The 23,024-nt window shown below is 52.2% G+C and overlaps 8 protein-coding genes across 8 annotated transcripts; 4 read left to right on the plus strand and 4 right to left on the minus strand.

Moving 5' to 3' along the window:
- Positions 1-39: 39 nt before the first annotated feature.
- On the plus strand, positions 40-1,134 carry HO133_009825 (uncharacterized protein; the record flags this gene model as incomplete). The annotated part of the gene is made up of 6 exons (XM_037300684.1): positions 40-304; positions 360-372; positions 432-619; positions 679-866; positions 943-1,069; positions 1,118-1,134. 6 exons carry the CDS (start codon positions 40-42, stop codon positions 1,132-1,134), a joined length of 798 nt encoding a protein of 265 aa, XP_037154532.1.
- Positions 1,135-1,904: 770 nt separating this feature from the next.
- On the plus strand, positions 1,905-3,482 carry HO133_009826 (uncharacterized protein; the record flags this gene model as incomplete). Its single annotated transcript, XM_037300685.1, has 2 exons — positions 1,905-1,983; positions 2,047-3,482. 2 exons carry the CDS (start codon positions 1,905-1,907, stop codon positions 3,480-3,482), a joined length of 1,515 nt encoding a protein of 504 aa, XP_037154533.1.
- A 2,431-nt stretch (positions 3,483-5,913) lies between these two features.
- Positions 5,914-9,117, plus strand: HO133_009827 (uncharacterized protein; the record flags this gene model as incomplete). The annotated part of the gene is made up of 1 exon (XM_037300686.1): positions 5,914-9,117. The coding sequence occupies one exon, from the start codon at positions 5,914-5,916 to the stop codon at positions 9,115-9,117; it is 3,204 nt and encodes a 1,067-aa protein (XP_037154534.1).
- A 619-nt stretch (positions 9,118-9,736) lies between these two features.
- HO133_009828 (uncharacterized protein) lies at positions 9,737-12,698 on the minus strand (the record flags this gene model as incomplete). The annotated part of the gene is made up of 2 exons (XM_037300687.1): positions 9,737-12,541; positions 12,597-12,698. The coding sequence occupies 2 exons, from the start codon at positions 12,696-12,698 to the stop codon at positions 9,737-9,739; spliced, it is 2,907 nt and encodes a 968-aa protein (XP_037154535.1).
- Positions 12,699-13,519: 821 nt separating this feature from the next.
- On the minus strand, positions 13,520-14,508 carry HO133_009829 (uncharacterized protein; the record flags this gene model as incomplete). The annotated part of the gene is made up of 3 exons (XM_037300688.1): positions 13,520-13,987; positions 14,043-14,263; positions 14,319-14,508. The coding sequence occupies 3 exons, from the start codon at positions 14,506-14,508 to the stop codon at positions 13,520-13,522; spliced, it is 879 nt and encodes a 292-aa protein (XP_037154536.1).
- A 446-nt stretch (positions 14,509-14,954) lies between these two features.
- On the plus strand, positions 14,955-16,856 carry HO133_009830 (uncharacterized protein; the record flags this gene model as incomplete). The annotated part of the gene is made up of 1 exon (XM_037300689.1): positions 14,955-16,856. One exon carries the CDS (start codon positions 14,955-14,957, stop codon positions 16,854-16,856), a length of 1,902 nt encoding a protein of 633 aa, XP_037154537.1.
- Positions 16,857-18,035: 1,179 nt separating this feature from the next.
- HO133_009831 (uncharacterized protein) lies at positions 18,036-19,462 on the minus strand (the record flags this gene model as incomplete). The annotated part of the gene is made up of 2 exons (XM_037300690.1): positions 18,036-19,373; positions 19,418-19,462. 2 exons carry the CDS (start codon positions 19,460-19,462, stop codon positions 18,036-18,038), a joined length of 1,383 nt encoding a protein of 460 aa, XP_037154538.1.
- Positions 19,463-21,076: 1,614 nt separating this feature from the next.
- HO133_009832 (uncharacterized protein) lies at positions 21,077-22,776 on the minus strand (the record flags this gene model as incomplete). The annotated part of the gene is made up of 2 exons (XM_037300691.1): positions 21,077-22,085; positions 22,133-22,776. The coding sequence occupies 2 exons, from the start codon at positions 22,774-22,776 to the stop codon at positions 21,077-21,079; spliced, it is 1,653 nt and encodes a 550-aa protein (XP_037154539.1).
- Positions 22,777-23,024: the final 248 nt, after the last annotated feature.

The raw sequence follows: 23,024 nt of genomic DNA on the forward strand, positions 1-23,024 counted from the left end.
TTCCGACACCACCTCATCGCAGGTCACTCGATCGCAGGAATGGAAACCCTCACTACACACCCGTCCACCGCACAGCAGGCTACGGCCTTCACCTCACCTGCCTCCTTGTCTTTCCCAGGCGGAGCTGGAGAGCTGACGCCACCCTCTGAAAAAGATGGGAATTCCCAGGCGAACGGCACGAGCGGTTCATACCAAGGTGGTCAGCAGCAACAGAAAGGAGCGGATGCCTCATCCAACGGCAACGGGGTGACTCCCACAACTCCTGCTGCGACCCCTGGTGCTGGACAAGGTGTTAGTGGATTAGGTACGCTCCTCGTCTCGTAGACTATACTGAGCACCAATAACTGACCTTATCGCAGTACCTACCTTGCAGTGAGTATAAGTCTTGTTATGCCTCTTGTTGATCTCGAGGCTTAATGGCATGTTTGAAGAAATATCGTTGCCACGGTCAACCTTGATTGCCGTCTCGATCTGAAGACCATTGCGCTTCACGCGAGGAATGCCGAGTACAACCCTAAGCGTTTCGCCGCTGTCATCATGCGTATCCGCGAGCCTAAAACTACCGCATTGATCTTTGCTTCCGGCAAGATGGTAGTTACTGGTGCCAAATCCGAGGACGGTGGGTATTTCCAGTGCCATGTCGTACGCTTCCTGCTTACTGACGGCTTTCCCCCCAAGACTCTCGCTTGGCGTCGCGCAAATACGCACGAATCATCCAGAAGCTCGGTTTTAACGCTAAGTTCACGGATTTCAAGATCCAGAACATCGTTGGCTCTTGCGATATCAAGTTCCCAATTCGTCTTGAAGGCCTTGCGTCTCGTCACCACCATTTCAGCTCGTACGAGCCTGAACTCTTCCCTGGTCTCGTAAGTCTCTTTGAGAGTTTTTCGTTCTTGATTGCTTCCCTGTCACGGCGCAAATGCTTACTCTGCATCTCTACAGATCTATCGTATGATCAAGCCGAAGATTGTGCTCCTCATCTTTGTCAGCGGCAAGATCGTCTTGACTGGTGCGAAAGTGCGAGAGGAGATTTACCAGGCGTTCGAAATGATCTACCCTGTACTGAATGGTATGCATTGAATTCTATTCCATGGATAATCCAAGCTGACAACCCTAGATTTTCGCAAGGTCTAATCCAACTGCCTCGGAAACATCCGCCTCTGTGGTCGATCATCCTGTACTACCACGCCCTACAACCCAAGTCCGCCTGTACATTACACCTTCTTCCATTTTCCCTCCTGCTTCGGCTTCACAACTATCTGCTTCAACACCGTTGATTGCATGCACGAGCTCACCTGCACACCGGCTGCTCGCTGCACTGCTCTCTACAACCCCTTTCACAACCACAAATGCATACAAAAATGGAGTTCGGTCACGAGGTTTCGGAGAGTCTTCAATCAGCGAGCGTTGCATATTTTTTATCCGAACATACATTATTAGAAAGTCGCACGGCGGTTCTGTGCGCTGGTCGGTGGATACCGCCGGGGTGCGATCTGCGAGAAAGAACAGAAGTTCGTTTTCCAGTTGCTCAGAGAGACCGAGATACCAGATTGAGAGGCCTGAGTGGAGGAGCGGATGATCTTTTGATCGTCGTGCTGGAGAGTCTTATCATTACGAGTCAGCTTGCACAAGTGCTTGCCAAGTTCTTAGTCTAGCTTCGGCAGGCAGTCTATGATCTAGGTGCGCCGATGATCAGATACAAATTTGATAGAATGGAATACAAAATCTATTCCACCAATTGTCGGTGCATATGATCCATCAGCACATCTCATGATGATCATGTGCGCATCTTTGTCCTTCCTCCCTTTCCAATCCCCAGACATGTGTGACTCTATGAACTCAAACCCCGTTTCTCTTCCCTTTCATCTCCTCTCCCTCCATCCATTCCTTCTTTATTCCATAGCATGGCCACTTCTCCCTCCACAACCCATGATTCTGCTCCATTAGACTCCATTCTTATCATCGGGGCAGGCGTCTTTGGACGTAAGTATCAGAACATATTTGGAATTCCCCTTCCCTGTCGCATTTCCAGCTGACTTCTCATAGTATCAACGACCCTCTCCCTGCTCGCCTCCGGCTACGCCCACACCACAATCACCCTCCTAGATCCCTATCTCCCCACGTCCGACACCCTACCCCCATCCCCATCCCCATCCCCATCCCCATCCCCATCCCCGTCCCCATCCCCGTCCCCATCCCCGTCCCCATCCGCCCCACCACAAAACCCACACGCCGCCTCCATCGATTCCTCCCGCATCATCCGCCCCGATTACGCTCTGCCACCGTACGCAAAGCTCGCCTCGCGGGCCCAGAGCGAATGGAGGAGAGGATACGGCGGAGAGGGGGTGTATAGGGAGAGTGGTGTTATACTGTCGGCGGAGAAGGGGGGGAGCGAGTATGTGGGCAGCGCGATGGGCAATGCGGAGGTTCTGGGCTACAGGGTTGAGGGGTTGGGGAGCAAGGAGAGTGTGCGGAGGGTGTTGGGGACGGGCGGGGAAGGTGGGGAGAGCGGGTATGTGAATTGGGGGAGCGGATGGGCTGACGCTGGGAGAGCTATGGATCGGTGTATGAGAATGGTGATGGAGGGGGCGAGGGAGAGGATGGGGACGGAGGGGAGGGGAACGGGACGGGTGGTGTTCAAGAGGGGGAGGGCGAGGAGGTTGATCTTTCGAGATGGCGAGGGAGAGGGGAAGAGGAGGGTCGTTGGCGCTACATTGGACGACGGCTTCGAAGTCCTCGCGGACCTGACCATCGTCGCCGCCGGCGCCTGGAGCGGTGCCCTGGTCGATCTTCGCGGAAGGGCGGAAGCCCGAGGGCAAGTCCTGGCTTACATCTCCCTAACCGATGAAGAGAGGGAAAGACTGGAGGACATGCCTGTCGTTCTGAACCTCAGCACAGGCATGTTTGCAATCCCGCCTATAGACAACGTGTCTGCCCCACCGCCCGGTCAGGAGACGAGGCCGAGAGATTGGGTGCTCAAGGTTGCGAGACATGCTTTTGGATATGCGAATCCGACGGTGGTGGCGCCTGAGGGGGACGATATCGTCATCAGCTTGCCCGCAACGACGTTTTCTCCCATACCAGCAGAAGGAGAGGAAGCATGCCGTTCCTTTTTGCAGAAGACGATCCCCTGGCTCGGCGACCGCCCCTTCAGCAGCACGAGGATATGCTGGTACACGGATACTCCGACTGGTGATTTTCTGATCGATTACCATCCGGAATACGAGGGGCTTTTCCTTGCTACGGGTGGTAGTGGACATGGGTTCAAGTTTTTACCTGTGCTGGGGGATAAGATCGTCGCTGCGGTTCAGGGAGCTTTGGAGGACGAGTTGGCGGGGCTGTGGAGGTGGCCGAGGGAGAAAGTGCTGCCGTTCAGGGGGTGTGAGGATGGGAGTCGGATGGGCGATAGGGAGATGATTCTGGATGAGGAATGGGCGAAGGGGAAGAGGAAGGGTGAGAGGGTGAGGAGTAGTAGGCTATGATGGCCTTGAGGGGCCGATCATTGAGACTTCCGCCTGCAGGTCCACCACACCATCGATCTTGCCTGACGGCTTGACGGCGTGCATGCGGGCATGACGGACCGAGAGCTGAGTAATTCTCAAGCCAGCGCGTGTGTCCTGAGTATACTGATGGGCCTTGAGATCTGGTATTCGGTTTTTTCGGGACGGACGAGTGATTAGTATGGCGAGCCTGTGTTCCTTCCTCTGGCACAGCGTTTGGAACGAAAGTGCAGCCACATATAAGACGCAAGAGCGATTCAAAACCGAGTGCTAAATCCCGACTCAAAGGCCCGTCAATGGTCTCAATTTTTAGGCCAGTGCGCTCAATCGAGTACATCTTCCGTCAGGTCCGATGACATCTCACAGGACTCGAGGTCGAAACGTACGTTTCAAAGATATCATTCACGCAAAGCCGAGTCACTTGTCGACTAGCTAATTCCATGACTCATTACTTTGTGCTGATCATCTACTTACGGAGTTGTGATCTCTTTGGGACGACTTGTTGACGAACGCTAAAGTTGGCCGGACCGTATGACTCAAACGTACTGCATTCGTCTCCTGATCTATCCGGCAGGTGGAGCAATCACCCAACCCTTGACTCCCTACGGGCTACGACGACCCAGAATTCCCCACCGTCGTCGTCTCCCCGAGCCACGGCTCGACCAGATGTTTCCTCAGGCCGGGTTGGTAGAGAGACAGGTCGACTTCGGAAACGTCAGCTCGTGCTTTGCCGTCACTCTGCCGTTCAAGCAACAAGACGTCTCTCGGAATCTTTTCGAACACGCTATCGATCAGGCTCGGAGGCGATGGGCTTGGTTTACGAAATCTCGAGAGCTGGACGCCGGAAGGGGCACTGAGTTTGGGACTCTGGGGTACCTTCTGGGGGAGATACGCTAGCAGATTTTCAAGGTGGTACTCGGGTGGTTCACGTCGTTGTCCTTACCTGACCTAACCGCTGCCGATACCAACCCCTCTCCGGCTGGTGCGGCTATCGTTACCAACGTTGGGACTTGAGTTCGACCACTTCTTCCTATTCAACACTATTCTCAAATTCGAAAGCTCCGAGGGACTCCAAGATTTCCTTTTAACAGTCGTCAAACTTTCACCTAACAAAGGTACGGCGCATCGTCGTCAGCATTTGGGTTCTTTGCGGCTGTCGTTCTCGTCGTCTGCTCATAGACTGGAGGAATGGCTGGAAGACGACGTGCTTGCAGTTACCGGCGTCGCTGCAACATGTCAGCTTTGAGTTGGACTACAATCGACCTGAAACTCGTGCGAGAAGCTGCAGACGACGGGGCGACACAAGGCTATTGAAGGACATCAAGGCGGCAGCAACTCTTGTTGAGGTCTTGAGCAAAGGGATAATGAGGAGTGCTCCGGGGGCATTGGTGGAGATGAGTGAGAATGACAGGAAAAGGTTGCTTCCAAAACATATTGAACTCTTCGATGCTGCGGTGAATGACGTTGAGAGATGACTGGGGAAGTTTGACGAGAATACTGTTGCTCATAATGACAGGTTGAAGAAGGAGGAATCTGGAGATGGCTTGCTCAACAAAGGGAACCGCCAAAGCATGGCACGCGGTGGCAGCGTTAGCGATCACCGCCCTGCACGTTGAACGGAGGTATTCATGCTCCAGTTGCAAGCATATAATCAGCAAGAAATAACTGACTGCAAGTGCCCTTCTCCATAAGACGTGAGCAGGCAAGAAAGAGTGCGACCCTCGGAGCCTTCAGCTTGAGCTCTTTTCGTACACTTTCGTCAGCAATTTGACAGTCAAGCTCTTTTGGAGTGCCTTGGGTACGCTAGAAATTGTGTTTAGTATCATTAGAATACCGATCAACTGTGCTGTCACAATTGCAGAAAGCCAGCGATATACACAGCAAGTTTCTCAGCTTTCGCGAAACCCTTTGGTCTTTTGCCGACGATGTCCCCCTTTAGCTTTAGTCAAGGCATGGTTTAAGACATCGAAATCTTGCTGGAATAAGTCTCTCCCTGCGTCCTGGTGCTTAGTATCAATCCCACCAGGAGAACAGCGTCTGATGTCGTTGCACATTTCTTTGGTAAAATCCCAGCCCAATTTTAGAGGTCCTGCGGAAGCCATGAATGCTACTGTTTAGTGAGAGGTAACCCGTCCACTTGTTAGAGATGGAGAAACCAGTATCTAAGTACCTACTTTATGCAACCGCACGAATTTACCCTTCGCCTCGCACCCTTAGGCACGAGCGCCGATGCGCCCTTGCAGCGTCGCACGCCAAGCTGGCGCTTAGTAAGCAGATCTCAAAATAGTGAGCGGCTATCCTCGCAAGATCAATCGTTGTTGATATCATGACCGACTATTCTTCCAATTCATTCGCCAATGCATTACTTCCTCTGCGCGCATACCCTGTATAAATAGCTATCTATTTCTGCGCAATGGCACCCAATGAACCCGAGAGTCCAAGCAAGAAGAGAAAGCAGCCTGTTAATGGAGTGAAACGCGATCAGCCTTTGTTCGCTCAACGCAGACCCAATCGTTCATTGCAACAGCCGCCCGACTTTCTCACGGACAGTCTCAACACTTCATACATCCCTAGTCCTAGCCCACCGAAAAGCCCAACACGTCAAGATGTGCGCGCAAGGCCTAGACAGACGTTAATTAATTCGAGGTCACTAGCAGCTGCTTTCAAAGCTACACCAAGGGTCAATGACGAGAACAGACCACCCTCTTCCTCTTCCTCTGATCACAAGCGCTCTTTTCAGGCACTGAATCCACGCCCAACGCAGAACGTATCTGGCCCAAATCAAAAGTCATCCAGCAAGCCAGCGCAAAGTCCTGTACGCGCGCGAACACCCAGTCCGTTGAGAGGACGGGCCCTTTCAGTCACATCGCCTGCTGCCTCTGAGTCGTCTCCACCTCGTGGGTACGCTGAGGCCTACCAGCGCATTGTTGAAGAGGAGAACCTGGCACAGGAAGAATCAGTAGAGGACATGGAGGACATCACCGGATATGATTTCAATGAGCAAGATAGATCGCAAGATCTTGATCGTATGCGACTGCAGAGGATACAACACTCTGCATCTCCTGTATCTTTGAGGGCTTCTCGAAGAGCTTCACCAGGAGGCGCTCTCAGAGGGGGCGCACAAGCTGAGGTTGACGACAAGGAGAACATCGGGCATGACTCAGATGGTGAATCAAGCGCATCCTACATGGAGAACGTCACGGACACATCTATGGATAGCGGGTCGTCTCAGTACGCCAAAGATCTACAGAGGGTCCAAGGTGCATTGAACAGTGGAAAGAAGGCGTTCAGCAAAGCGAGGGTTGGAGATAGAGTCGGACTTACTATAGACAATCTGCAGCGCAAAGGAAGCAACGATTCTCTGGGAAGCGCGTTCAGTGCCGGGAGTCTGAGCAACAGAGGCTCTGACCCATCCGTCAACGTGCCCAAGGCCTGGGGAAGGAAAGCAAAGCCGGGGAAGGATTGGCTCAGCCGAATCAACAGCAGAAGTGGCAAGCTTACTGGTGATGTGCCCAAGCGTCATTCCTCTGGAGATCAAATTATCGCAGAGAATCAAAAACGTGAATGGGCGGAACCAATTGACGAGTGGATCTCAACCGCAGCTGAGGTCCCTTTACCCTCTGTGGAGGGTTCTTCGCAGACAGCCTTATCGTCTCAAGGCTCGACACCTACGACAGCAGTCCAGCGGAGTACCTCTTTGGACCGAAGAAGGCAGTGGGAGGTCAATGATGATGAATTTACTGGACGATCCTTTCAGGTGTCTGATAGTCCACCAATTCGGATTCGAAGTGTTGCTCTTGATCGCATCCGAGAGCGAGAAATAGAGAGCGTCGAGAAGAGAGCGGTAACAACGAGCAGACTGGGCGAATTGCGCAAGATGTCGTCCGCAGAAAGCCCGCGAAGAAGGATAGGGTTTGAAGTGATTCAGGGAGATGACAGTCGTGGTTTGAGTGAAGGTTCTCCACAAAGACATGCATCTGGCAAGTCCACTCTAGAGTCAGAGCAGCTGGATCCAGACGAAGACAACACTCCAGACCTTACCCCAGATGACACAGGAGAAGCTATTCCGGATACCCCTATTGTGATTTACAGAGCAAATTCCAATGGCATTGTCTCTTCGAGTGAGAAAACTGCCAAGCAGCCCGAATCAAAAACGCAGTCGTCTCGCCAACCCAGCCATGAGCGGAAGGACTCCCATGATCTTCTCAAACGGCTTGCTAAGGCGACGAGTGAAAGTCCCAGTCCCGCAAAACAGTCCAACGAGCCAGGCCAATCACCAAATCAAGAGGGCCAAGATCAAGTCCAGCAGACACCGCAGAATCACAGACCTACTAGCGACCTCAAGACACCGGTCATAACAGGTGCGTGGGTGGATCAGACCATGGACGACACGCCTCGGGTTTCGAGGGTAGATATCAATTTAAAAACGCCTCTAGTAACTGGTGCTTGGATCGACACCCCTCTACCTACTGGCGGTCGAGGCCCTCCAATGCCAACGCCATCTGACGCACAGGACGAGAAAGAACTGGGTAACGGCAAACTCGGTGCTGCAGAGCTGATACACAAACTCAGTCCCAATACTATATCTGCGCGCCCAAAATTGCAGAATCAGGCTCCTCTCAAGTACTCAGGACCTCCTTTGGCTAAATCTGCACTACAAGAAATCATCAACGACGCTCGAGCTCCAAACCGAGAAAGACAACCCAAGAAAACCTCTTCAGATTCCGAATCCGAAGAAGATCCCACCCTCCACCTCGGCGAATCCACTATCCAATCCCTCGAGGAATTAATCGCCAACGATGAAGACTTCTCCACCCTCCTCGCCCCCACGCCACCATCTCCCGAAACCGCACCGTCATCCTCCGAACCATCCCCTTCCTCCCAAGCTGTCACCACGACGTCCAAATCCTCACGTCTCTCCGACCTCCAATCATACACCCACCTCCTCTCCCGCCTCACAAACCTCGCCCCCTCCCTTCGCGCATCAAAAAAACAAATCTCCGCCCTCGAACGTACCATCTCCGCCTCTCCATCCATCCATCAAACCCAGACCGTAGCAGAGCGCGACCAAGGCGAGTGCACCGAAGGAGGCGAATTCCACGACTTCATCTGGCCCTGCCAGCGCTGCGGCTGCCCAGGCCGCATGGAGCCAGACCTGCAACCCCTTCTCGACCTCCGCGACCACATCACCTCCCTCACTATCCCCATCCCCCGCCTCTGGCGATGGCGCAGAGACGACTGGCGGCCTCGTCTCACCTGGCTCGGCGTCTTCACCCTCCTAGCATGGGCGCTGTACTGGGGCGAGATGTGGGCTCGAGCCCGCTTCTGCCATCCGATCTACGCGAGAAGCATGGTGGGTTATGGCGTCGACATCAACGCCCCCCGCCCGCCGTTCGTACTGGCGAAAGTGGTGTATAGACACACGGCTGTTGGGACCGTGATGGCGCCGTTCTATCACGTCGCGAGGATCATGGTCAAGCTGGTTGCGAGTCTGGTGGGCTATCTGGCGGGCTTCGTGGCGGGTGACGGGGCGAAGCAGCCTGCGAGTCGGGACGAGAGGATCCCGAGACCGCCCTGGGGCCCGGATCTGAGGATGATGGACGATGAGTATTTGTGAGTGGGGTGTAGACCGAGTCTAGCGCGGTGTCCGTTCTTGAAGGTGGATGCATATGGCCGAGGGCTGGCAATTGGATATCTGACCCGAGGTAGACATATGGAACGGGAGCGAAAGTGTTGACAAAGTGAATGAATCAATCAATGATAAACGGAGATGCACATGGTAATCTCCGCGCTTGAGCAAGCCGAACAACAGGAGACATTCTCGCCATTAGGATCCACCATTTCCGCGTCAGTTATCGATACAGTGTATTGGACATGGGAATCGAAGGAATCGACTGCTGGTGCACAAAAGCGCACATGGTTTGGCTATGGCGGTGGTGCCTCCGGATGTTTGAGTATCCATAAATCACTGTCGCCGGGATACGTAGGTAGAATTAGGGCCAACGTATCAGCGGCTGCGCTGGGGAATCTAGATCGTACAACCGGTGGCGGCTTCTTTCATTTCTGCAGATACCGATGATCAATCTAGCCTCCTGCAAGCGATGCATCCAAGAAAAAAAATACAAAACACCACCGTCGTTATCATAAGCCCCCGGGGGGGTTTTTTTTATGTACGCCCAAGCCCCTGACATCCCTCTATTTACAGCACTTTTCCTTCTCCCCCGAGAACCTTTTCCTCACCTACCTCCACCTCTGTAGGCCTCATACCCCGTCTCCTCGCCCTGGGGTACCCCTATGTATCCAGTTCCGCCCGTCCTCCATCTATCTAGCCCGTACTGTTGCTCGTTTTCTGTAGTCCCAACGGGTTGCGCGCCGCTCAATAGATCCCGCTCGCTTTCGTTGCCATTACTGTAGAGATTACCTCTTCCGCCACTCGATTGACGAGATCGATCCCGGTAGGCTGGATGCATCTGTCGCGGTTCCTGCGGACTTTGTCTCCCCAAGTCACCTTCGGGCCCGGGACTCGACGCTCTAGAACTGGACGGAGAGCCACCATCCCTTCCCAAAAAGGACTTGGGTGTGCTGCTACGTTCCGACACGAGATCCTGAGCACGTCCGTAAAGTTCTCCATCGCCACCATGCTCCTCGGAGAAATCTGTCCTGTCTTTAAAGTATCCAAAGTCGAGATGAGACTCTGGGACAACTTCGAACATGTTTCTCTCTTTCTGCTGCTCAGGCGCAAATCTTGCGGTTTTGCCAGGGACATCTCTGGACATGGGATCCATGGCGATGTCTGAGTAGCCCATGGGCGTTGACATGTTGTTCTCGGAATTGAGGCGGCCGCGGTAGACTTGCGCGATGACGTGTTGAGCTTTGGCGTGGACCATGGGTGTCATGAGTTTGGAGTAAAGAGCTGGGTGGCCAAACTTGGTACCGACACGATCGTTCTTGCGGGTCTTATGCCCTGCGTCCGTGAGGTGTTCGGGATCTTTGAGCGTAGCTCGAGTGTAGAATTCGTTCTGGTCGTCAAAAGTGGAGGCGCAATACAGTTTGAACCCGATGAGCAGGAGCGGAAGCGGCGCCATCACACCGATCATGACCCATGTGCCTGCGGATTTGAGGATGAGAGCGATGATGAAATCAGCGAATATGGTTGCGAAGACGAGGCGATTGAAGAGTATCCGCCAGTATTGACCACCAGATTCCGTTTTCGTGATCAGGACATAAAGTAGAAGATACTTTTTAAGCCAGTAGTCGACGGCGAAGTAAAAGGCAGTGATTGGGATGACGAGAGGTTGGACGGTGACGAAACAAAGGGCTACTGTGGCGTAGAAGAGGAAGTAATTGTAGTAGACGGCATAATCGATAGCCGGTGGGGCTGTCCATTCAATACTTTGTCGAGGTGTGGGGCTCATGAACGTTCTGTTGAACCAGCCCCACGTAAGGTTGAGTACCTGTGCGAGGTCTGCGGCAGCGCCCAGATTGCGTTGCAAAAGCCAAGTCAACCAGAATGGCGATTCTTGGCATAGGCCGTATACCAAATGAAGCAGAAAGTCGCCTTGTTTTATTGCATCCCAGGCGCCCACATGATGCGGATTCAGGACGACCCCCTGTACGAACGTGAATATCACGGAGAACGTGGAGAAGACGACCAAATTATTGAAGACGAAGAAGGCGTATAGTTTAGTAGCGACATGACGCTCTCGAGAAGTTTTTGTTGTGTCACCAGCATGGATAGAGAGCCTTCTGAAAATGATGGGAAGTATCAGATAGACCAGAGAGGTCAACGCCGGAGAAGCGATACCTTGCACGATGGACCAGAACGTCGAGTGATGGTGGAATTCTTTCTTGAATCCTCCCCAAATATTGGCCAGGTTGCTCAAATTTGACAGGAAAATACCAATCAGCGCGTTGGGAGCAACCCAGATAAGGGTCAGAATGGCAATCCAAAAATTGTTGATAAATCGCTTCCAGTTCCTGTCTTTCTTCGATAACGGTAGATTCTTCCAAATGAGATCGTTGGGTCTTGGGGCCATTTTGATCGTCGTGCCGTGAGGATGTTTCTTCTTTGCCGCATATGCCACGGTATGCGCGTCCTCGATCCTCTCATAACTGGCAAACCCGAAGGGCATAGGATTACGCTTGTCGATTGATTCTCGCACATGCTTGATTTCCATCTCCAGCTCGCTGATTCGATCAGTAAGATAATCAATCGCATCCACTTTCTGACCACCATTATTCTTACGGTATTTCTTGGATGGCGTTATTGTAGGGCGATTCGCTGGGAGGCTGTCTGGGTTCTTCAAATACTTCGCCAATACCCTCTCCAACTCCCTGACTGCCTGGTCGTGCTCTTCAATCAATTCTGGAAGCTCCTTCACATTGCGAGCTATTGCTGCTCGAGGTAAACCACTTGTCTGTTCCACCTCATCTGTCAAGCGTAAGATACCCTCGTCAGTCCGTGAGGCTGTGGAAATATCCGTGAGCATCAGGGTCCGCGAATGCAGCGCTGTTAGGTATTCAGCGCTCTCGAAATATTGCCTTCTCAATCGTGTGACTGCCGCATAGTTTCGCCACAGAAAGAAAGCCACGATGATGTTGATTGCCCAGGCACAGACAACATGAACCCATAAAGCTGGCCCCGCGACATACTGGGGAGTACTGAGGGTTAAGAAGCCGTGACTGACCACTCCGGGTGCATGCTTTTTGCTACTGATGACGTTGGCTGGTAGCAAGATGGCAATCGCGACGATTGTCACCAAGGCGAATATATTCCTGCACATTTTCGTGAACCGTAGAAATACTGCAGCATCAAGCCCAACCTTTTCTACAAGCTCTGCTTCCTTTATTGAAGCAACCGGCCAGAACCAGGCAAACATGCCTTTCCCAATCCGCGGCGGAGCATGCTTGTCATCTGCATATTTCAACTTTGGGGCGTAGACGACCGAATTATGAGGTCGCATTATAGAGAAGGCGAGAGTGATCAGAATCATTGTTCCCACGGAGTATCCCAAGGCGGAAAAGACGGCGATTTGGTGAAACTAGGTGCGATTGTAAGTAAAGATGGCTTTTGCACAGGGACGTTCAAAAGCTTACAGTGTTGGAAAAAGGGTCTGCAACTAAACACAAGAGCTGCTGAGCTCCCTTCAACTGCGCGCAGTCTTGGACATCTACCGTCCCAGCTGTTGGGTCTGACATTGTTGCGGCAGGGGAGGTTCGACTTTTCGAGGCTCGTTTGGTATGGAAGGAAGTTCGGGAAGTCAGACAGACACGACGATCAGGTCACATGAAGCTCAAGCAAGACATGGAGACTCTCAGACCGTTTGAGAGCGATGACAGCTCTCCACAAGTCCGGTGTTGGATCTTGGCAACGGCTTGGATGCTGTAGGACTGAGAAGCTGGTTTGGCGGTGAATGCAATTGATGAGGACAGTCAAAGCAGATTGAATCAAAGAAAGGTCTTGTATAGAGGGTATACAGTGATGACAAAGATTAAGCGAATGATAGGGTGCAAGACAAAAGATTGAAGATGTTGCAAGGGATTCCATTGTTGTCTCACAGGTTATTCGGAAGCTAAGAAAGTCAGGCCTTTTACTACTGTGCTATAAATATCCTGTTCGCTCCTATCGCGGAGGAGCCCGCTCGTAAATTTTGAACAGAGTAATTATTCTTTCAGTGAATACGAGTAGTGGAGAACACGCTATGCATCATGGGCATCCTATCCTCATCAGGACTGAAAAAGTTGCAAACATTCCTACTCGCGTAAATACTGCCCAGAAGAGCTACTTTTACAATATCCTTGGCACACGACCCCGAATTTTCACTCTCCTTGAGTCCTTGTCACGCGACGACCCTTGACCTCGATGGGACTTCTCTTCCACTATAGCACGGGCCTCACTATCTATCCGCTGACTCATTTGGGAGCCTGAAGTCATAGATGCGTGGTGCGGAAAAGGATCCACGCGTGCTTCGATGCATGCCAACAAACGGGCGCTCAGCTGTTGTGTTGATGGTGAACAGCTATGCCTGGCTGGTCTCCTGTGCTTTCACGCTCACGGTTCTGACTACCGCCTCTCCGCCTTTGACCCGTATTGCCACTTGGAAGTCGCCTAACGCCTTCAACCTATCTCCTTCGATGCCTTTATCTTGATGCCCCAACTCATCATCCTCATCTTGGACAATGGCTATATCTTCTGCCCCGATTACGACCCTTGCTCCTCCCGATTTTTCTGCCAGGACTGCCTTTATCGATTCCGCCATATCTGCGGTGGACACAGAACCAAATATAGTGATCAATTGAGGCTGGGAGGGTTTCGGCAAAGGCACTGACGCCGCCTCAAGTTCTGCAGCGGCTGAGCTGGTGGCTCTTCTTGATCGGCTGGGCGGTTGATGAATGGGGGCTTCCGGCTCAGGGGCGCTTATGGGAGTCCTGTAAAATATGAGACTTGGGGGCAAGGATGCCTCTATGATTTCTGAAGCTCGTTGTGGCTGCTTTCATTGTCAGTCTCCGCCATCGCCCAGAAATAGCGTAGGAAACGCGTACTGCCAGGAGGTTTGTCTGGACCTCGACCACTCTCTCCTTCTCCGGCATCTTCTCCTTTGGAGCCGGCTCCTCCTTCGGCTCCATGCCGAACGTAAAGTCTCGCTCGGCGACTAGACTCTGTGGCTTTAGACCTTGTAATGTAGACGTGGTCATATATTCCGCCTTTTGCCTCGGATACCAAGTGTTTCGCATACGACCCGGCTCAACAGGGCAGATGGAACCTACAATCACAACTATCAGTACACCGACTGACAATTACAGCACGTTGTGCGTCACCCTTTCGCCCAAAGCCTTTGATATCCTCCAATAGCTTCACATTGATTGTAGTTGGTAGTTTCGTAGACTTCTTCTTCCCTCGCAATTGCCGGTGAAAAGGAAACCATAGCTGCGAGATGTCGCCTCCCGCTATCCACCGTATACATGATGAGCATAGATTAGATCTGTTGGGAATCGAAAGCGCAGCCATGATAGTTGATACGGGTTAGTAAAGAATGAGGAAGGAATTAAAAGCTTTGGCTTGATCTCTCGGAATCTGGAGCTAGTCTCAGCCCTATGAAGATGAGATGCGGCATGCGGAGAGAAAGAATATCGCCAGCAGCAAGTAAACCCGCCATTTCACGCATTTGCAGGCAATTGCAAACATACAAGCGCATCTAATCGCAACACAGGAAGCACGCTGCAGCAATTCCGAAGCAGGAACGCCCTTTGCCCTCGCCATACGAAGCCACCCTTAACAGGCAACCCCCACTCTGTTGGAGACTATTCTCGCTCCGTCTACTTTACCCGGCCCTCTGTTTGACCGCCGGCATAAAGACCCTCAGGCGCCGCATATTCTATCACTCCCAGAAGCCTATCCTTAGAAAGAAGTTTCCGGTCAGACTTCCCAGCTATGGCGAAGCGATAGCATACATGATGCCCGACAGACCACTCACCGTCCTCACCTACGCTGCGAGCGCCTCACTCGCCGCAGTCGCTCTTGTCTATTTCTTCAACCCCAACTACCTCATCGATAGTGACTCATCCACGAGCTCAGCGAGCACCCGCAAGAAGGGTATCGTAGGCTTGTTCAATCCAGCCAACGACTGCTTCATCAATTCCATCCTTCAGTCCCTAGCTGGTCTTGGCGATCTACGACTTTACTTGATACGAGAAATACATCGAAGGGAACTGGGAGGTCCCGAAGTTTACGCTGCAGTACCTCTCGTGGATAGCAATGGCAAAGAGGTGGACGGTAGGAAGCTCGCTAGCTTGCAGAGTGGCGAGGTCACACTGGGATTGAAGAACATGATCGATCGTTTGAACGAGCGGCCAATCTACAAGAAGACAATTTCCGCCGCGAACTTCATAAGAGTTCTAGAACACGCGTTTGGGACAAGAATAAGCAAATCCCAGCAGGATGCGCAGGAGCTGCTGCAGATTGTGGCCGAGAGGCTGTCAGAGGAATATCATGCTGGTCAAGAAGCCAGGAAAAGAGCCCGCACAGCACAGAACGGCGTTGTATCGAATGCGGAGTTGACACAGCCAGAAGCTTCTCCACCAAAGGAAGCCAACACTACGGATGGGGGTGCAGACACTGAGATTAATGACGCTGCCACAAATGCGCCAACGACCCAGGAGCCTGTGAATGAAGACGAAATAGACCCTCTGGCAGAAGAAGAGGACGGTTTCCCACTTGAAGGTCAGACGGAAGCGCGTACAGAGTGCCAATTTTGCCATTTTGTACCTAAAGCGAGCCCGACAGGCTTCGTCATGCTCAATCTTATGGTACCACAGAAGAGCTCGACGACGCTCAACGAGTGTTTTGATGCTCACTTCAAAACGGAATTCATTGACGACTACAAGTGTGATAAATGCCGCCTCGAACATGCTGTGGAAGCCTACTCCAAGGAATACGAGCGTGCGAGGTCTGATGAGCGGAAAGCGATGATACAGACTTCAATAGAGAAGTTACGGAGAGCGTTGCAGGACGATCCCGAGAAGGCGCCAGAAGGGGTCGAACTACCAGACACAAAGCTAGCGCCCAAACGTAGGATAGCCCGTCACATCGAATTCACTACTTTCCCCAAAGTGCTCGTCGTACATTTGTCGAGATCCGTCTTCGATCCACGCAGCAGCTCAACCAAAAATTTAGCAAAAGTGACATTTCCAGAAAAATTGCCCGTAGGCGGATTGCTGAATCGAAGAATTTACAAGCTGCTAGGCATGGTCACCCACAAGGGAACTCACAATAGCGGCCACTACGAGACGTTTCGAAGACAGCATCTATATGCTCCTTACTCGACGCCACATGTGGTCAATGCATCTGGTCCATATAGTGCAACCCCCAGTCAATCTAGGTCGACATTACCAAGTCCGCAAGTATCTGCAGAATCGCCAAATCTGTCCCAGGAGACGAATGCTTCAAGTTCGAATCCAGATACCACCGGGCGGATCTCTTCTTCATCTGCCTCACCCTCCTCGAACTCGCAATCACCACCTTCCACACGTCCATCATCAGGATCAATGAATGGGACGCACGCCCACAAAGAATCCGACGTGTCAACAGCCAAAAAACAGGCTCCAACAGGAATCGACGGTGTGAAAGACCGTCTTCTGAACCAAGAACAGAAGTCCAGACCTACCACAGCAAACACTTCCAAATCTTCGACGATGGACGTCAGCCGGTTCAAGCGCAAGAAACGACCTGTCGATCGCTGGTGGCGCATCAGCGACGACAAAGTCAAGGAGTGCAAAACTAGCGAAGTACTGTCGATGCAGAAGGAAGTTTACATGCTTTTCTATGAGGTGGAGAAGGAAGACAGCGAAAGGCGCTGATGATGGAAACTTGCCTAAAAATGAACAATCTTGGCACCCTAGTGCTTAAAGAGATGCAGACAACTTTGCAACAGCTCCACCTTCGTCGCCTTGGCGGTTTCAGGAAAAAGCCCCATTCGGCGCCATTGAATCAGCCCCCAAGCCAGATCGGGCTGTCTGACAGGCGACCGTCCTGCTCGTACTTAACGCTGCCGCAGAGTGAAGCGAAACGAAGCGAAACGAAGCGAGCCGCAGGCTGACACGCATTGAAACTCCTACCACCCTTACCCAGCTGCGACCGCAACCGTCTGGTAGATCTGGAGGCGAGTAAGAAGCCGCCGAAGACAGGGAGTCAGATGTAGGGTAATAAACCTGAACCTCCGATTTACGGCGACCTGATTTTAGGCGCAACAGATGGCCTTGGCTATGAAACAGAGAGAAACTCAGTCGTGTCTTCGATGTCTTTGTGGACGGCGAAGATGCGTGGCTGTGGTTGCTGCCTGGCTTTTGGTGACATGGGGAGCGCGCAGCGGGTAGAAGAGCTAGGCGCTTTCGTAATGAAAAGGCTTTTGTCCTGATTAGCTGGAAAAGGCAAGAGATTGAAGACTCCGGGTACACGTAATGTACAAAGAGAGGGGGTGTCAGAGGTCAATTTACTTTTGCAAATGGCGTACATTTGTATATATTCGCCACATGTCCGTACATAGCTCGACGACTATTGATCCTGCGAAATTTTCAGTTTTCCTGTGACACATCACCCATCACCCGGTGATTTGGCGTTGCACCCGAACAAGATTTTGAGGTTTAGTTTGCGAATGTCCCACACTTCGACAGAATGTAAATACGGCTAATGTGATACTCCGACCAATGCTCCAATCCTGTGCAAATGCTCGATACTGAGGAAAATGCATGAAGCGATGATACGCACGGTAAAAGGTTGAATGGATAGGTAAATGAAATCGCGTTTCCAGCGAGGTTGACGCCACATGAAATGCGTGACCGAGGACACATCCATGCCCCGACGCCCCCAAGTGAATGCTCCAAACCCATGGGTATGGCATCCATGCAAACTCCATCGCTATGCATGCAAGCAAGCAAGCAAACAAACAAACAAAGATTAATCGAATCGTAGACCGGTGGATCAACCACCGGATCGGACCCCAAGCCCGGACCAGCCGAGCTTCCCGGGAAACGGCCTCCTTACCTCCCGGCCTTCATCGCCTGTCTCTCCTTGATCGAGAAGGGTTCCTCGGGGAAGACCCAGCCCCGGGTCCGCCTCGCCGACCTCTTCTCGCCCTCCTGGACGCGCTGCATCCACCCGTCCCGTCCCTCGGGCCCCGGCTTCCGCACGTGCTGCCTCGACAGCAGACCGCTGCTGCCGGGCGGCGGACCCGGCGGGCCGACGTCGATCCGGTAGCCGCGCTGGCCCTCCAACGGGGCGTCCCCGGCCAGCATGTGGAGGTACCACAGCGCCAGGCAGGCCGTCAGGCCCGTCTGCTCGCTCAGGCGGATGGGCGGCGCGAGTTCGAGGTAGCCGAAGTAGGGCTTGCCTTCTTCGGTGCCCATGCGCACGCAGACGAGTTCGATTTCCGTCATGATGAAGCCGTAGCGGGTGTTGCTTTCGCGCAGCAGGCGGTGCAGATGGGAGAGGCCGGCGAGGTAGAGCGTTTGCTTGCTGTTCTTTTCTTTGCTCATGCTGCTGTTCCAGGCCTCGTACGTCTTGACGAGGCCGACGACACGGCCACGGCCGAGCGCGTGGGTCTCATCGTTGGCGTAGGCAGAAACATAGAATGGGCCATCTTCTCTGTTGCGCTGCGGGACCATGGTGATGTAATGTTGGTGGCCTTGGCAGGTCTTGAGGGCAGCGTTGATTTTGGCGGCGTAGAATGTGGTAATGACGTCTTGAAGGCCGCGTTCGTTGGAGGGTTGGACTATTGACTGACTGCCATGTGGTTTCGGGAGAGCCGCAGCTGGAATGGGAACGTTGAGAAGGCCGGAGCTTTCTTCGCTGTAAGAGAAATCAGGAATAGCCACGATGGTGTCGAGGCTGAAGTCTTCCCAATCTACCAGATTTCGGATGTCCCACCAGCAATGCATATGGTGGCCAATGCTTGTGGAGACCTTATCAACCAGATCGACTGCTGGGTTTGGTCCTGTCAAGTACTCCATAACGGTCGTTGTCGGCCCATCGAGGCAGAGCTCGGGAGTGAGATCACGATACTCGGTCGGTACAGGGACATACAACTCAGAAGAAGCAAAATCTGGCAAAATTGGCAGCACAGCGTTAGGACACTGAGATGGTTGGGTGAGGTAGACGGGACGAGTGCGGTAATTCGGATTGCCATACCGTCGCAGAGAAGCAACATCCACGGCAGGGGTGGAAGTGGATCTGACATGGCCGAAGGATCTGCCAACATAGGATGAAGAAAAGGGTGCGGGAGAGCTGATCACAGAGTTCTCCGCCCAGGTGTCCACTGTCGAAGTGGTCGAGACTGGAGTAAGTGTAGAAGAACATTGCGGCGGGCTGGTCGTGCTTCGCTGAAAACCTGGCCTAGATGGTCGTGGTTGGTTTGGCGGATTACAATTCGTAGAAAAAGCTCGGCGATGTGTTTTGCCGCTAGAGACATCTTGATCAAGGCCTTGATCCCGAGTGCGGATTTTTGGGAGCAGGGTGGGCCCGCACGGGATTATAATTGGAGAACTGCTTGGTGTTGTTGCTCGACTCTTCGGTGACCCAGGCGAAGACCAAATAGAAAAATTTCCCGCTGATGAGTTGCGGCTATGCCCCGAGTGTTCGCCTTGGTCGGGCGTAGCAGGACGATATTGGTATGGTTTGAGAGAAGGCATGGCTTCCAGATTTGGAGTACTGTTGGACTTTGTTTCCAAGAGGGCAGCAGACTGCTTACGCGATGCGTGATAGTATAGGCTGGTATATCTTGCGCTGTGTATTAGTGGAGACCGGCTCCGATGTCTCGTCTATGATGAAGCAGTAGGAAACAGAAAGAATGAAAATTAAGAGATTCGTTGAGAGGGCACTGAGAGACGTTTCGTCGGAGGCTTCGTAACTCTGGAGAAGGAAAAAAGTGATAGGAGATGGAGAGGACTTGAGGGCGATACTTATCCTCGACGAACGCTCTCCATTACACCATTGGAGATGAAACATATCAGCAAGCTTCAAGAATCAACATACTGATGTTACAGATCTGAAACGTAACATCACTGGTTTGGGCGGACTACTAGGGCAGACAACAAGGCCATCATGGCCGTTGAAACATGGCATTCTGTCAAGACAGTACGATGTCGCGCGTCACGCCGTCAGTATAGTAAGTACGGGGCGGGTTCGGTCTCAAGCTATTTCTAGGGTACCGCGTCTCGCGGACGACCCTTGGTGTAGCCCCGCCATCGTACGGGTTGCCAGTTGGGCCAAAATACAGGCCTCAGTTGACGTATTAGAACTTTAGGAGGTAGCATTGGGCATAGCTCAGAAGTTACCAGCGCGAAGCGCTATCCCAGTTTAGAAGTTTTTCAAATAGCCAGGCGCCGGCCAAATATAGAGGAACAGAGGATTCCCGGGTCTTTCAGAAGGTCGCGAAGGTTTCGTGATTTTGGTGTCACCTTGACGCCCGGTCAATTGGAGCGTTGCGAGTGACTTTGGCGCGTAAAATCTGGGGCAGGTAGACACACGCGTTGATTGGTCCCAAGCTGTAGTGGCGCTAATCCCTTTTTGGCGGAACCCTTGGCGCCAGATGCAAGAACGAAGAGTCATAACTCATCAGACAAGAACGATTGGCTTTCCATGGAGCAACTCACCCATACGGGGCCTCAAGGACATCTGAAACTCTTCCTAGAACGAGTTTCAGTATTCTTCCTGCTTCTGGTCATGCTCCTCCTGCTTTCTTCCCAAGCGCATCTAGCCCACTATGGACTTTGATTCGGGAAAAGATGCAAACCAAGGACTTTGGTTCAGCAGTTGAGAGCAAGCAAGCACCAAATCGATATCCGGGTCAGCGTGCTTTTACGAGCGATGCAGCTGTAGCGAAGCCAATGTTGGTATGCAGCGGTGGGAAAGTCATGCATGCACCTTGGTTTATCCACCATTGCTCTTCCTTGATATGGATGCAAGAGTGCTCCATAATGATGGGAGTGTTTGTCCTAGTAATCAGCTTCATCTCCTAGAAAAGTGTGTCGAAAGCAGGCCAGCATGTCCCTTTTCGTGAGAACAGTCGATGCGCGGCTTTGGGTCAAGTCGATGATCCAATATCCGGATCAAGGTTCTTCTTGCCCATTTCGTCCATGGTCTCTTCTACATTAGCCACCCACCACTCAGCCCAGTCAACGACTTTCTTCCCGCTACGAGCTTCCTCAGCTGCAAAGACCATAGCATGGCTTCTGATCACATCGTCCAACGTGCATCCAATATGCACTCGTTGAGCTTCAGCCACATTCATCTCCTGCGTGCGCACGGCCTCACACGCTTTTACAAATTGCTGCACAAGTCCTGCATCGCCTCCACCATGCCCTCCGCCCGGCTGATGAGGGTGATGAATTTGAGCATGTTCGGAAGCGAAATCGTAGACTCGGATGGCCTTGCTGTCGTACTCAATTTCTCCTTTGGTCCCATAGATTCGACCTCTTCTCTCGCACTGTTTCTCGGTCGAGGCTACCATATGGAACGTTGCAACTTTTGCGCCTCTTCCTCTGAGACGGGACTCGATTCCTTTGCTTCCATTCAAAGGGAGTGGAGTCTCTTCCCAGGTCATAGTCACCACCTGGTCATCGCAGACACTGTTGTCGGCTTCCCAGACGCAGCGGCCAAACCATCGTTTTCCATCGATTTCAGACTGTGGCGTGCTAGTGTCGTAGTCTCTTGCTAACTCCGCTTCCAGCATCCTCATGGCAGTGCCTTTCTCGCCTTGTCCCATCAAGTCTTCGATTTCAGGAGCAACAATGTTAACGGGCCATCCAGCTATGCCTTTCGCCAAGCGATCTTGTACGTAGATCTTCTTGGCGCTATACAAGCACTCAGGTTCAGCAGGACACGACAGACAATTGGTGGCGTTCCCCGCCAAGGCAGGCTTCCGTGACCTTTTGAAGTACAACAGAGAGCCTGAGGAAGATACGCTGGAGGGAAGATGGGGCGGATTAGTTGATGATGCTGGTGGCGAGCAGAGCAACCAGAGTAGCAGATCGATGTCATGGCACGATTTGGTAAGTAGAGAAGGACCCATTGACTCTTTGCGCCAATTGCCCCTGTCATCTCGTCAGTCATAGCTTGTCTTGCTTAGACACATTCTCACCTGACGTAAGAATGAGAAAAGTGCCAATAGCCCACGGGCTCGGTGTGTTCGATTGACAGGACGTCTCCAATCACTTCATCTTCCAGAAGCAATTGCCGAAGTAGCATATTATGAGGACTGTAACGTAGAACATGGCCGATTGAAAAGATAGCTCGGTCAGGCTCACCCCCTGGAGGCTTCAGAGAACGATATATTTTCAAGCAGTCCTGCAGAGTAGTTGCCAATGGTTTCTCGCTCATGATATGTAGATGCAAAGGTGCGAGAGTAGTGATAATCTCGGCGTGCATCTCATCCAGTACACAGACAAAAACACCATCGACACCTTTCAGCACAGGCTCGCTCTTCTCCTTTCTGTTTCGTCTGTCCAGTTCGTAATCTAGAAATTCCTGCCAGGTTTCGAAAACCTCACCAGGTCTTGGCTCTTTTCTTCCAGAGACGTACTTTCGCCAGAACGAATGCCTCTTGCCGGTAATGGGCTCTGCTATGGCGCCAACGTAGCCATTGATGGTGTGATTCTCCGATATAGCAGTGGCATATGCATTGCCTCGAGAGCCAGCGCCAATGATGAGGAAGCTCAATGGCCGACTTTCTTGGATCAAGTCTGGAGGGATACTGCCGCCGGAATGACCATTAACCAGAGCCATTGTCCACAATGTAAAATACCGAGCAATCAACTCATTCGCGGTATCTACACCATGACTATTGTCCTTTTTTTGGGGTTCAATTTCTGAAATAATTTGAAGAAAGTATCGTTCTTTCCATCTGTAGATCTCACTCTCTTCCAGCGAGGTTTTCCCGGCGGATCCGCGCCGAAACATTTCTCACGCGTTTGCACTTTGCGGAGAATACAATGATCTCTTCCTTCTTAAAGTCTGCACTTCTACCAAAAAAT

The sequence above is a fragment of the Letharia lupina genome, assembly GCF_014066315.1.
Source record: "Letharia lupina isolate WasteWater1 chromosome Unknown contig_7, whole genome shotgun sequence".
In the NCBI taxonomy this organism is placed as follows: Eukaryota; Fungi; Ascomycota; class Lecanoromycetes; order Lecanorales; family Parmeliaceae; genus Letharia; species Letharia lupina.